This window comes from Podarcis cretensis (assembly GCF_951804945.1).
Source record: "Podarcis cretensis genome assembly, chromosome: 2".
NCBI lineage: Eukaryota > Metazoa > Chordata > Lepidosauria > Squamata > Lacertidae > Podarcis > Podarcis cretensis.
The window spans coordinates 89948249-89962123 of NC_137171.1; the positions used below are offsets into that span (position 1 = coordinate 89948249).

Consider the following 13875-nt stretch of genomic DNA (forward strand, 5'->3'; position numbering starts at 1 on the left):
TCGAATGTTTTCGAAAGTCCAATGGACTTCCAGAACAAATTCCGTTTGAGAATCAAGCTACAACTGTATATCTAAAGCAGAATATGCTCATAAGGTATATCATCTAATCTTGTAATTCTTAGTTTTAGTTTTGTCTTCTGGGAAACAAATCAGAGTCTATAGGAAACTTTGTTCCTATGTGTCTTGTTATATTTTATGAACTATAGTGGTATCATCAAATTCATGAAGAGCTAGGTGTAGTCTTGTATTGTCCAAGACAAAAGTTGATTCTGTCCTTCCAAAGACATTATGGCAAACTGGTTAGCAGCAGAGTGTTGAGTGGATTTTGGCCAAGTGAGACATTCCTCACTGTATTTTGTGTAAGTAAAGAAATGCTTCACATTAAATTCTGTCCCCTCCCCCTCAAAATGCAGCTCCATAAAACTTAGTGTGCTAACACAGAAATACTTAAAAAAAAAAAAATCAAAACCCACACATCAGTATGGAACAAAGATAATTTTGGAAGCTTTAGACAGAACCCATCTTGGTAGCCGTTAAAATAAGAATAATAAAAAGAATAGAAAAAGACATTTTGCATTCTTTCTTTATTGACAGTGACATAACTATGTCATGCTATCTTAATTCAGCACAGTAAAGAGTTCTAAACAATTGTGGTATAAGATAGAACCGAGCAGTATTCATAGAATCATAGAATTATAAAGTTGGACGGGACCACAAAGAGCATCTAGTCCAGGCTTCCTCAAATTCGGACCTCCAGTTGTTTTGAGACTACAATTCCCATTATTCCTGACCACTGGTCCTGCTAGCTAGGGATCATGGGAGTTGTAGGCCAAAAACCTCTGGAGGGCCGAGGTTGAGGAAACCTGCTAGTCCAACCACCTGCAGTACAGGAATCTTTCGCTCAGTGTGGGGCTCAAATCCACAACCCTGAAGTAAGATTATCCTGCTGTACCAACTGAGCTTAAAGTGTTTGAAATGCATTTGAATTTCAGATAAAACTTATTCTTATCAAAAATACATATCAAATTGTAGGTGGCTGTTCTCACACTATCTTTAATGTTTTATGGAAAATATGAGATATTTTCTTTGTTGTTCATTGTGTTTTCTGTTTTATGCACTAGCATACATATGAAACCAGTGTTCATTATTGATGCTCGGTACAGTTATATAGTGGAACTTGAAGACCATGAACCATTGACTTTGAGCAAACAACACCAGTTCCGGAAAGTTTGATCAGTTACCTTTAAACTAACCTGGATTTGAGACGGATTTCAGCAGATTAACTGCATTCTATTCCAGCAACAGCAAGAGTCCTGTGGCCCTGTAAATTTAACTGATTTGTACTAATTAAAGCTTGATAAGCACCAGAGAGTTAAACTTTTACCCTAATTGTTATAATCCACTTACTCTTGCTTACAAAGCTTTGTGCAGCAGTAAACTGATTTGCAGCACAATCCTGCACAACTACTCAAATGTAAATCCTGTTGAGTTGAATGGGACTTACAACCCAATATATTTATATTGGGTTGCAGCCATAGGGTGATGCCAAGCTGTAGTCATACTTGGAGCAGACCCTTGAAATCAGTGGACTTATTGATCTCTATGTATTCGGAGTATGGTTAATGTTGGCTGTTATCTGTAGCATTTAACGTTTGAAAAGACAGTATGCTAGGTGATCATGAAAATGGCATTTTAAAGAAATAAAGCCAAAGTGACTCATACAAGAAGTGCCAAAGTGATATGATAGCCATGTTCAAATATATAAAAGGATGTCACATAGAGGAGGGAGAAAGGTTGTTTTCTGTTGCTCCAGAGAAGCGGACACAGAGCAATGGCTCCAAACTACAAGAAAGAAGATTCCACCTAAACATTAGGAAGAACTTCCTGACAGTAAGAGCTGTTTGACAGTGGAATTTGCTGCCAAGGAGTGTGGTGGAGTCTCCTTCTTTGGAGGTCTTTAAGCAGAGGCTTGACAACCATATGTCAGGAGTGCTCTGATGGTGTTTCCTGCTTGGCAGGGGGTTGGACTCGATGGCCCTTGTGGTCTCTTCCAACTCTATGATTCTATGACTCATTCAAGTAGTGTTGAATGCTAGCAGTCTACAGGAAGGAGCTATACTCTATGCTTACCCTTCTGCTGGTTCAACTGGAATGTCATCTTTAGGAAGCTTATATCTGACAACAGCTGGTCAAGGCACATTAATGAAAGAGAACTTGCTGTCTCCTTTCCATGGTGTCTTTGGTGTGGCTGGCTGTTAAACAGTGTAGTGGCAAAGGAAGAACCATGTGGCAGGTTTTCTGATTGGAACAATTGAAGGGCCTTGATCTGGTGGTGGTTGTCCTATGAGTTCCAGAGTGATTCCTTTGGTAATCTAAAATGATGCCATTAGTGCTTATAGCATGTCTCTTCCCTGTATGTGTGTGTAGTATGAATTAATATAAAGCTCCCCTATATTCAGTTCTTTGTTTATGTAACACCACCACCATTATTATTATTATTATTAATAATAATAATATACCACCCTATACCTGGAGGTTTAAAGGGGCACTGATCACCTCCCTGGCCAGCCAGCTGTTCCCTTCTTGCTGGTTTTTATCAGCCAAGAAGGGCAAGGGTCTAGAGCGCAAGTGGTCACCCTGACTAATCTGAGCACCTTATCCACATCTTTGAGTCTTACCAACTGAAACCCATCCAACACAACAGGACTAGACTGTGCTCTGGATACCCCATGAGATTTATCTGCTATAACAGCAGAGTCAAGGTCTTAGTGGATGCAAGCGATTTTATCCTCAAAATGCTTGCAAACAAGTCAAAGCAAGCTGCTTTTGGTTCTATCACCTCCTTTGGACCATCCTGTAAAAGGCCCCCATACAACCTGGAAAAGCGCTGCCAGATGGCATAATGAGGATGCAATGGAGGCAGCAAGGTATGCCTTCTTTGCTGCTTTCACTGCCACTAGGTAGGCTCGATAATGAGCCCTTACCGTTGTTCAGTTGCATTCATTCAGATCTTTCTTCTTGCGTTCAAGCCATCTCCCAGCTTGTTTTCTCACCCTAAGCTCTGGAGTATACTGGGGGGGGGGGGTCAAACGGGCTTCACGAAGTGGGAGAGGGAGCTTGCTTACTCTCCCCACCCTTAGTGAGGCCTTCTTAATACTTTTATTTTCTGTTACATACTTCAGTTTACTGTTTACCAGATCCTTGAACAAGCCAGAAGTGTTCTGAGACTTCTTGATCGGGATCCATAAGCCCAAACTTCTGTGCTTGATTTTATGGAGCTTGTTGACCTAGATCAGGGGTCAGCAAACTTTTTTAGCAGGGGGCCAGTCCACTGTCCCTCAGACCTTTTGAGGGGCCGGACTATTTTTTTTTTTTGGGGGGGAATGAACAAATTCCTGTGCCCCACAAATAATCCAGAGATGCGTTTCTACTCATGTAAAAACACGCTGATTCCCGGACTGTCCGCGGGCCGCATTGAGAAGGCAATTGGGCTGCATCTGGCCCACGGGCCTTAGGTTGCCTACCCCTGAGTTAAGCAATCTGAATTTCTTTTGCTTTTAAGCACAAAGGACTTAAATGAAGAAATACCGTGTCAAAAACTGTCATAACCAGTCACAAATAATCCAGAGAAAGCACACATTCTACTCGTGTAAAAACATGCTGATTCCTGGACCATCTGCGCGACAGATTTAGAAGTCGATTGAGCTGGATCCGGCCCCCGGGCCTTAGTTTGCCTACCTATCACCTAGATGTTGTATTGTCCAAGTATAATGGATGTATTTGTTGTACAGGTGGTTTTTAAACACAAAAATTATAAAATGATGTTCCTCATAGGAGATGGTGGTCACTTTAAAAGAGGGACAGTTATATGGAATTCTTTAGTAGAATAAGAATTCTGCAGACCAGTTTCTGGAGATTCTTTCAGTTGTGATGGAAAAAAAGAGAGCTCTAACTTCCAAATTACTTGTATTCTGGTGAGGTTAAACTACGGGAAGCTTGATAAGCAATCTTAATTATTAAAACTTGCATAATGGATTTTACTATTTCTTGAAAGGACACTGGGCATGGGCAATGTGCTGCAGAACAGGCCTGTTTGGTCACTTGAACCCCAAAGCAATGAGTGCGTGCTGTTTCTTATCCCTGCTCCTTAGAGGTTTATTAGACTTCCTTATTGCCTATAGACTAGAGAAGAAGCAAAGTCTAAAGCATGAGTCTGAAAAGTTTAAATGGCCAATCTCTGTTGGTATAGTGATGAATTGAAACACTAATGAAACTAACAGAAGAATCATGGAAGAAGATCGGGATAGCCAAGGATCAGAGAGTGATGTAAGTTAAGAGTTAAGTTAAGTTAAGTTAAGTTAAAAATTTCTGTGTTAAAGTGCTTTCTTTCTTTCTTTCTTTCTTTCTTTCTTTCTTTCTAAGAATAATTTTTTATTAACCGACTAACCACATCAAATCAAACCAAATTACATAAATTCCAAATTACACAGCCGAATTTTAAATTTTTGTTGGGGGTACCCATATTTCAAGTTCCGAAGGGATCCAATCAACGTCTTGCTTCTTACTGCTGTTTTAATGTCCACAAATCTAACCTTATGATGTTCACAGTACTATCCAGTCCTTTCTTATTATTTTTCCACATCTCTTGTTGTTATTTTCATATATTTTTCCTTTTTCTTTGTAACCTCTGATAGCCACCGCAAGCTGGTTAGAACAGTTTGTAATCCTGCGTGGATATTATTATTTTTTATCCAGTAGCCATTTCCAGACGTTTTCCATATAACATCACTTCCGTACATCAAAACAGTCTTAGCGTCATTAATCTTCACCAATCTGCCTCCTTTCTCAAAACCTCAGAGGAGATTCACTAGGAATGCAGTCTAAAAACAAGTCCATTCTTCCTCCCGGCTATAAATCCTTTGGCAAGATGGTGACTCCGAATTAATTGCTGTGCCATTCCAAAAGCTCTTATTGCTTCTCGATCTCCATAAAGCATACTTTTGGTTAAAGTTTATCTCCACACAGACCTTAATCATCCTGCTTGGGTCAGTTCAGCCGACGGTTCTAAAGAGGAGGGGTTCTTGTAAATCACATAGAAGGAAAGTAAAAAAGGTCCCCCCCTTCCTTTCTTTCTTTCTTTCTTTCTTTCTTTCTTTCTTTCTTTCTTTCAAATCAAGCTTTAAAGGTGTCTATTACAAATTACCTGAGCCTATCTGGTGTTTGACTCACATTATCTGCTCTTGAGTGGCTACCATGCCTGCAAATTTCATACAGTTCTGTAAAAAAACCCCAAAAAACATAGCACTGTGTGTGTCTCTCTGTGTATACGTATGTGTATAATAGATACATGCAGTGCTTTTTTCCTTTAAAAAAATGTTTAGGGGTACTCTCATTTTCCTGCTCATATTGAAATACTGCCCCTCAATGAGGCCAAACTTAGATTCACAAAATGTTTAGGGGTATGCGTACCCCTGGGTCCCCCCAGAAAAAAAAGCACTGAATATATCCCTGTAATAGTGAATGTGGGCAGTACAAAGCTTCAGATTTTTCAAATCAGAATTTGGAGTAGATATCTTGGTTAATAAGAGTTCATTTTATTTAAAATGCCCAAATGAAGTGTTGTTGCCTTGTACAGAGATAGGATTGCATTGTTGTGTGTTGGAGCAAGATAAGAAATGTTTAGATGGCAGTAAGTGGGCTAATTGCACATTGATAAGGCAGTCTCAGAACTGCAAGATTGCATTACAAGCTGACATAAATCTCTGTCTTTGCATTGTGCAAAGAGACCTTGTCTATACTAGGCACTATTACTGGATCAGTGAATATAGGATGTAAAAGTATGGGCTATTAGGAACAACATGCAATAGTTGAGGTGTGTGTGGGTAGACTTTCCATATTCTTTCTTGCCAATAAACAAATAGGCCCACAGTAGGAAATATTTCAGACTCTGAGCTATTTAGCCAGTTAAGAATTCAAGTGTAGCTCCATGGTCAAAAGGTAAATGCCTGCACACATGACAAATGCACTCAGAGGTATAATGTTCTCTGATGTGCTGGCGAGGCCAAGGTTTTTATTAGTGTGTAGTTGGAAACAAAATGTGCATTTGGGAGGGAAATTGTGCAGTTGGAAAGCTGATAATGCGCGGCTGCAAAAGGGGGTGGTGGTTAGACACATTAGGCATATGCGTTTATAAAGCACTTAAATTACAGGCAAAATCAGGGGCAGCATGTACGCAAATTATATAAAGGTGGATTGTGCTCAGTATCCATACTTTAAACTGTCCAACCATATTGAAACACCTCCTTCTTTTGGGCTGGTATTTCCTTTTCTGTACATTTGTCTCTGGGAAGATTACCAGTATGCTTTGCTGTATTTGTATCCTTGTATTCTTTTTTGTGCCTGCTAAGTTGCTGAACTAAGGCAGATTTATAAATGAATCATCACTGTATTGTAGATAGGAACTACGGACTCCTGTGGAGAAACTGCCACTGATGCAGAGTGTAAGCAAGAAGTAAAGCATGTTCAGCCTCTCTCCCCCCCCTTCCTCCTCCTCCTCCTCCTCCTCCTCCTCCTCCTCCTCTTCTTCTTCTTCTTCTTCTTCTTCTTCTTCTTCTTCTAAGTGTGGAGTGACTGGTGAGGAATTTGTTCAGTTGGGAAATCGTTTAAAAAACAAAAAAACAAAAAAAACCTAGGCTAGACCTCAACTTGTACCAGAACTTGGCTTCAGAACCAATTTCTGTTGTTAGCTATAGTGTTTGTGGAGGGGGCAGAGAGAGAAGTGGGAGAAGTCATGCAGCTGTGCATATATAACATTTGTTTTCAACACAAACTAAAACACTTCTGTTTCAGCAAGTATACCCAATCATTTAATTTTATTATGTATACTTTTTCTTAAAGTTTGTGACTTATATGTCTATTTGGAAAAATATTTGAAAGCTGTGGCTTTTGTTAAGACAGTATTGGATCAGAGGAACAATGGCTATAAATAGCAAAACAACGGGGAAGCGTGTTTAAAGATATTTCTCACCCCTTGAAACAGCAGTTTCTGCATGGTAAACTGAATATTTTGCTGTGCAGAATTTACTACCGCAACTTGGATGTGAAATATTATTTACTTAAAGCCATGAGGCAGTTGACCTGAATTCCATTTCCTAGCCTCAGAACATTTCTCTTAAGTGACTGCTGTTCTCACAGAAGAAAAATGAATCAGAGAGACTTCTCAAACTTTAACATTTTGCCAATAGAGGGTGCTGTGGACCTTTTGATCTCTGTATTTCAAAAGACTAATGTTCTAGCTAATGTAGAATGGTAATACAGCTAAATCATGACTTCCAATATTTGGTTTGATAATAACTCAAAAAAATTAGGGAGAAGTGATTCTTTGCCAACTCACATAAAGGCAGAATGTAAATATGCCTATGCATTTCTCTTACGTTATTTGAAAGCTGTAGTCAGTTTTCCATTTTTTTGGAGGTAAGTCATTAAACCAAGTCTGTATATATTACATAGACCATGCCCCACAACACTTTGGGTGAGCCAGACTCAGACTGAAAATATCCACCCAAACATCATATAGATCTGTGTATTTTAAAGAGTACTCATAATATCAACTGCTGCATTGCCTAAAATATCAGTTAGAGCTCATATACAGTTAATGCATATCCTTGTGAGTAATAATACTTAACTTTTATATAGAACATGTCAAGTGTTCAGAGTGCTTCACATAATCAAGTCTTACATTGAGATTAGATAAAAGAGGCTTTTGCTGGAGTAAATGGCAGATCACTTCTTTGAAAAGCAGTAACTTCAAGTCCCTGTCAGGGAAAATGTTGGGATATAAATAAATATAAAATAACAATAATAACAACTGAGGAAGATTTATTGGGCAGCGGAGGCAGTATGTTGATTCATTCTGCTCTTCTTTCCTCTCTCGGAACACAGGGTAGAAGCATAGTAAGTTAGCCTCTGAAGCTGTTCTCCTGCGCTGGCCAGTTATTGGAAATGCTGTTGAAAGGGAACCAATCCCTTTCCTTCAAAGTTCCAATTGCTCTCTGAAGACTCATTAACACGATCCCTCAGTGTGCAATCTCTGCCCAAAATTATTATTTTCAGTTTTGCTATGGAACTTAGAACCCAGCTTTCATATTCTGTCCACCTGCCAACCTAGCAGTTCGAAAATGCACCTGTGCAAGTAGATAAATAGGTACCGCTGTGGTGGGAAGGTAAATGGTGTTTCCGTGCGTTCTGGCTTCCATCACGGTGTTACGTTGTGCCTTTACCTTTTACCCACCTGGAATACTCTTGCAGTATCAACACTGAATGAATTTTCATTTACACTAACTCAGTAACTCCTTGGATTTATTAATTTATGCAACACACATAAATACTTTAACAAGCTTGCAGTATAGCCTGTGATGTCTCACTCAAGTCTCAGTTATAGTATGCTAATTTGATTTAGGCTGCAATCCTGTGTGCCCTTAATCTGCTTGCAGTGAATTAATTGGAGTCATGTAATGCACCTCCCATAACACAGAGTTCATTTTGCACACTTTATTTGTTGACAGTGGTTACCCTACATTCCTCTTCTTTCAAGATTCTTGTATTTTTTGACATTTTAGAAGTAGAGCATTTTCCACTTCTGTAACTTAATATCATCAGCTCCCTTCTTTTTGCGACCTGGGCTAGACATAGTCCCGAGAAGTTGCATTTATTATCTTTAGAAAGTCGTGAAACGCCTGCTTCGGTTGGACTTTCAGGGTCCTGAATCTGATCATATTGGCTGTAAAGACTGTATACCCATTTTTCAAAGATGGGAGGAAGTGTGATAGACTATATTCTGATATCAAGATTCGCCTATAACTCTGTGTCGAAGTTTCAAGTGGGACATAACACCGAAAGCGACCACCTCCCACTAATTTTAGTGCTCAATGGCCCATCGTTTAACAAACCGACGGCTAACCTTTACTACACCCCCATTGTTAATCTGGGATCACTGGCCCCCAGAAGAATTAAATGGACCCCCATGCTCAATCCAGAGCTAACTTATCTCCTCCATTCGGAAGACGTGAAGACCATCTACTCAGCCATTGTATCAGCTAATACCGGGGAAAAGGCCATGGATTCATTCAACGAGTTATTAGCAAGACTAAAGACCTTCTTAACAACTGAGATACTTAAATCTGTTACAAAGCGGGCAAAGGATCAAGAGAGATGGTTTGATTTGGAGTGTAGACAAGCAAGGAAACGTTTGAGATCAACCTATCGGAATTACAGAAACAGTGGAGCACCCTCGCTATTTATGACTTACATCTATTTAAGACGAAACTACAAACAGCTATTAAAGGTAAAAAAACAATAAGCTGAGAGGTTGGCCTGGTGTAATTTAGTGAAGGCCTCGAATGAGAAAGACTCAACCTCCTTCTGGCGTACCATTATGAGCCTCCTGGGCCAGGAGCGGATTGGTCCCACATGTACTGTAGAACCCCAGGAGTGGATGAAATATTTTCAAACCCTCTTCTATGACGACAAAGCTCAGCACAATGATCCAATTGCCTACTCTGAGAATTTGCCATATTGGCCTCCTGTCTCCATAGAGGAGGTGGGGAAACTAATTGCCCAACTGAAAAACAACAAAGCCCCGGGCATAGACCACATTCCAGCAGAGCTCATGAAGAACAATATCAGTTGGTGGGCCCCTATAATGGCGTCAATATTTACATACATCGATTCAACAGGCATAATACCTGGTTGCTGGACAGAGGCAGTAATTATTCCAATCTATAAAAAGGGTCCTATGGTAGATCCAGCGAGCTATAGACCCATTAACCTCCTTACTATCCCCAGCAAATTGTATGCCAAACACCTCCACATCAAACTAATTGACTGGATGGAAACTGAGGCAGTCTTGGCAGAGGAGCAAGCAGGCTTCAGACAGGACAGAACAACAATAGACCATTGCTTCGTATTAGCACACCTCATTGACAAATACGTCAATAAAACACGTGGGACTCTATACGCAGTATTTATTGACCTGAAGGCGGCCTTTGACTCGATCTCACGAGTCAAACTTTGGGCTAAACTCAATGCCACCAACATTGACAAAAGATTACTATTCTTGATAAAAAGCCTATATAAAGACTCCAAGTTATATGTAAGAACTTCAGTAAATGGGCAACTAATTGGCCCTGTACCAGCCACCAAAGGAGTCAAGCAGGGCTGTATTTTAGCCCCGGCCTTATTTAACTTATATATAAATGACATGGTCAAATACCTAACATCCCAGGAGTTTCATGCCCCCAAATTGGCCGAAAAATCAATCTCAGCGCTCCTCTATGCCGACGACGCAGTACTCTTATCACGAACTAAAGTAGGCCTCAAAAGGCTACTAAGAGAATTCTCAGCCTACTGCAGGAGAGATCAACTGGTGGTTAATCACCAAAAAACCAAAGTCACTAAATATGTTACCCTCAGCTGTTCTTGAAGGTAGATATCAGAAAATTTCATTCGAGAACCGGCTCTGCCCCTGTGGAGCTGGCTATGTAGAGACTGTGTCACACGTTCTCTTGTCTTGCTCCCTATATAAAGATCTCAGGGACGAGACCATCACGCCGCTCCTATCTGCCATTCCGGGCCGCTCTTGTGAAGCCAAATTGTTCTCACTCCTAGCCGACCAGAACAGCTCGACAACAGAGAAGGTTGCCAAATTTATCGAGAGAGCAATGAGACTGAGAGCTGCTATCTGAATGACATCAGTGTTGTCACCCGGATCCCTCGCCTAGGATCTTATTATTATTACAATTACGTCTTATTATTATTTTATTACCTCTGCCAAGTTTTAAGTATTGAGATTATTAATTTACTTGCATCTGGTTATTATTATCTTCCTCCTTGTCCTGACCATCCCTCTGAGGTTATATTTATATTTATAATCTTTCAATTTGGCTGGTCTATTCACTTAACCGACCTGGAACAATCTACCAGAGAAAAGGCCGCCGCCCATGGGACAGAGGGTCATGGATGAATGATAATCCAGCTTCTACCTAGGGTTTTAATTGGTCATAAGATTTTATGGTAACTATATTTGTAATGTATTTTTGTCGGTGTTTGTTCTTTGATGCTATGGCCTGTCGGCTATGCAAATAAAGTCTATTCTTCTTCTTCTTCTTCTGTAACCTAATTGCTCAGTTTTCTTATTTAATACAGCATTAATTTGCAACATTTAACAAGGACTTCCATTGCTTTATATAAATGATAATAAAATGGACAATTATTATAAACCTAGACAGCACCTTAAAAAGCAGAGACATCACCTTGCGGACAAAGGTCCGTATAGTTAAAGCTATGGTTTTCCCAGTAGTGATGTATGGAAGTAAGAGCTGGACCATAAAGAAGGCTGATTGCCAAAGAATTGATGCTTTTGAATTATGGTACAGGAGGAGACTCTTGAGAGTCCCATGGACTGCAAGATCAAACCTACCCATTCTTAAGGAAATGAGCCCAGAGTGCTCACTGGAAGGACAGATCCTGAAGCTGAAGCTGAGGCTCCAATATTTTGGCCACCTCATGAGAAGAGAAGACTTTCTGGAAAAGACCCTGATATTGGGAAAGATTGAGGGCACAAGGAGAAGGGGATGACAGAGGACGAGATGGTTGGACAGTGTTCTCAAAGCTACTAACATGAGTTTGACCAAACTGTGGGAGGCAGTGGAAGACAGAAGTGCCTGGCGTGCTCTGGTCCATGGGGTCACGAAGAGTCAGACATGACTAAACGACTTAACATCAACAAAATTTGTATTCTGCCCTTCATCTGTAGATCTCAGGGTGGTTGACAGCCTAAAAATACAAGATAAAAAAACACAAAAGGCATTATAAAAGCAAGAACAGAAACAAACCAATAACACCCACTCCCCACCACCACCTGCCACAAACACAGTTAAAAGGGTATATAGGGTGTCAATCACATTTTCGCCTGGCTCCTATGGGTGTATATTGAAGGCGCTTGCCAACCCTCCCTGGGGAGAACATTCCACAGATGGCGAGCCACTGCAGAAAAGGTGGCAGTTGTGTGTTTATCTCCATATTTCAGTTGTCTTAACTGTAGTGTGTGCATCTGTGTGTACTCTGTATTCAGGATGTAGAAAAATTAGACTTTCATGGTCTATATAATACATATTCACTTCAGACTAGTGATTTAGCAGCATCCTGTGTCCTAAAGATGGCCAATTTGGATTGCCACTTGGACCACGAGACTGTAAGTGTATTGAAAGCTGGCGTTCTATCATGCTCTGTGAGACAAGGATTGTTTTCTCATCTGTTTGCCCATCGTCCACTACCTAGGCAGTGTTGGTCGTACCACCGACTTTTGAAGTACTTTTAAAAGAGTTAGCAAACATGTGAGTGGGGTGTTTGGAGCTGTAGACTTTGTGTACTTGGACTTCCAGAAAAGCCCTTGACAAAAAGCCTTTGCCAGGGTTCCTGAGTCAACTTACTAGTAGTGGGATAAGACAATGAGTCCTTTATGGATTAGTAACTGGTTAAACTATAGTATGCAGAGTCTGAGTAGAAGTCAGTGATTAGTTCTCACAACAGAAGGAAGAAGTCGGATTGCCAAGAAATCTGTACAGTGGAATCTCTACTTACTTACTTGGAACATCCGCAAGACGAGGCATATGTAAGTCAAGGTTCCACTGTATTTGGGTGTTCACTTTTTAACTTACTTATTTGCATAAGATACCAAATTTAGGATGATAAAAATAAAAAATGGCTTATGAAGAGCTCCAAAATGAGTGAACAGGCAAATACAGTTCAATGTAAGGAAATGTAAGGTGATGAGCATTGGTGCAAAAAACTTAAATTCACATATATAAAGTAGTACCTCACATTACGTAAACTTCACAGTGTGAAGGCGGCAAACCAAGAAGTATTTTTTCAAGTTTTGCCGCATGCACAAAAGCGCTCTACTGTGCCACGTGCATGCGCAGAACAGGCACCTCCGGTAGCAAAAACTTTGGGATCCGACTGGAGCTCGTCTGCATGCGGTGATACCACCGTACACAGATCGGATATAAACTGACAGCAACTAACCAGGAATTAGATTTTGTAGTCCTGATGGATAGCTTAGTTAAAACATCAACTTAGTGTGTTGTGCCTTTGAAAAAGGTGTACGTATAGTCAAACCTTGGTTTTTAAACATCTTAGGCTGCCAAAAGTTTCAAAAATCGAACGCTGAAAACCTGGAAGTGAATGGTTCCGTTTTTGAACTCACCTTGGAAGTCTAACAGCTTCCGATGCGTGTTTCTCAATTTTCCCCATTGAATTACTGACAGCCCTTTGATCCTCAGTTTTCAAAGATTTCAGAAGTCAACCAGACGTCCAGAACGGATTATGTTCAAAAACAAAGGTTCCACTGTACTGCATGTTAGGAATAATTAGAAAAGGAACTTTTTCTTCATACAAAACCAAGAGTCATCCTAAGATGTAGAGTTGGTGGGAGATTCACAACAGAAAAGAGGAATACATACATTGCATAGGTCAATATGGAATTACCAGTCGATTAAATGACTTTAGAAGGGGTTTCAACAAATTCACAGATTAATGGTATATGTGATTACTTGTCACGATGGCTGTTTCCTTAAGAATCAGAGGTAGCATGACTCTGAATACCAATTGCTGGGGGAAAGCAGTAATAGAGGGTTGTTGTTTTCCTGTGGACTTCCCATAGGACACTGGGGGAAACGGGAATCACCTGAAGTGCCACCTCTACTTTCTGACTACTGGCAAATCCTATTGAAAGTTTAACTTTCTGGTAAGGATAGTGGCCCAGACTGTTTCCGGGACCCTTTCCTTAGAGTGTGGCATGGATGGCTCTCCAAGTAG

The 13875-nt window shown here is 40.3% G+C and overlaps 1 protein-coding gene across 3 annotated transcripts in view; it reads left to right on the forward strand.

Annotated features, from left to right (window-relative positions):
* The window catches only part of TMCC1 (transmembrane and coiled-coil domain family 1), a 111519-nt gene that overhangs the window by 23721 nt on the left and 73923 nt on the right, over positions 1 to 13875 (forward strand). Inside the window, exon 1 of one of the 3 annotated variants that reach the window (XM_079964535.1) lies at positions 4082 to 4326. The exons of the other annotated variants lie outside the window; for them this stretch is intronic. Coding sequence (XP_079820661.1) covers positions 4288 to 4326 — 39 coding nt within the window. The 5' untranslated portion in view covers positions 4082 to 4287. Of the gene's footprint in view, positions 1 to 4081; positions 4327 to 13875 lie in introns of those variants that run through there. 3 annotated transcript variants of the gene reach the window in all.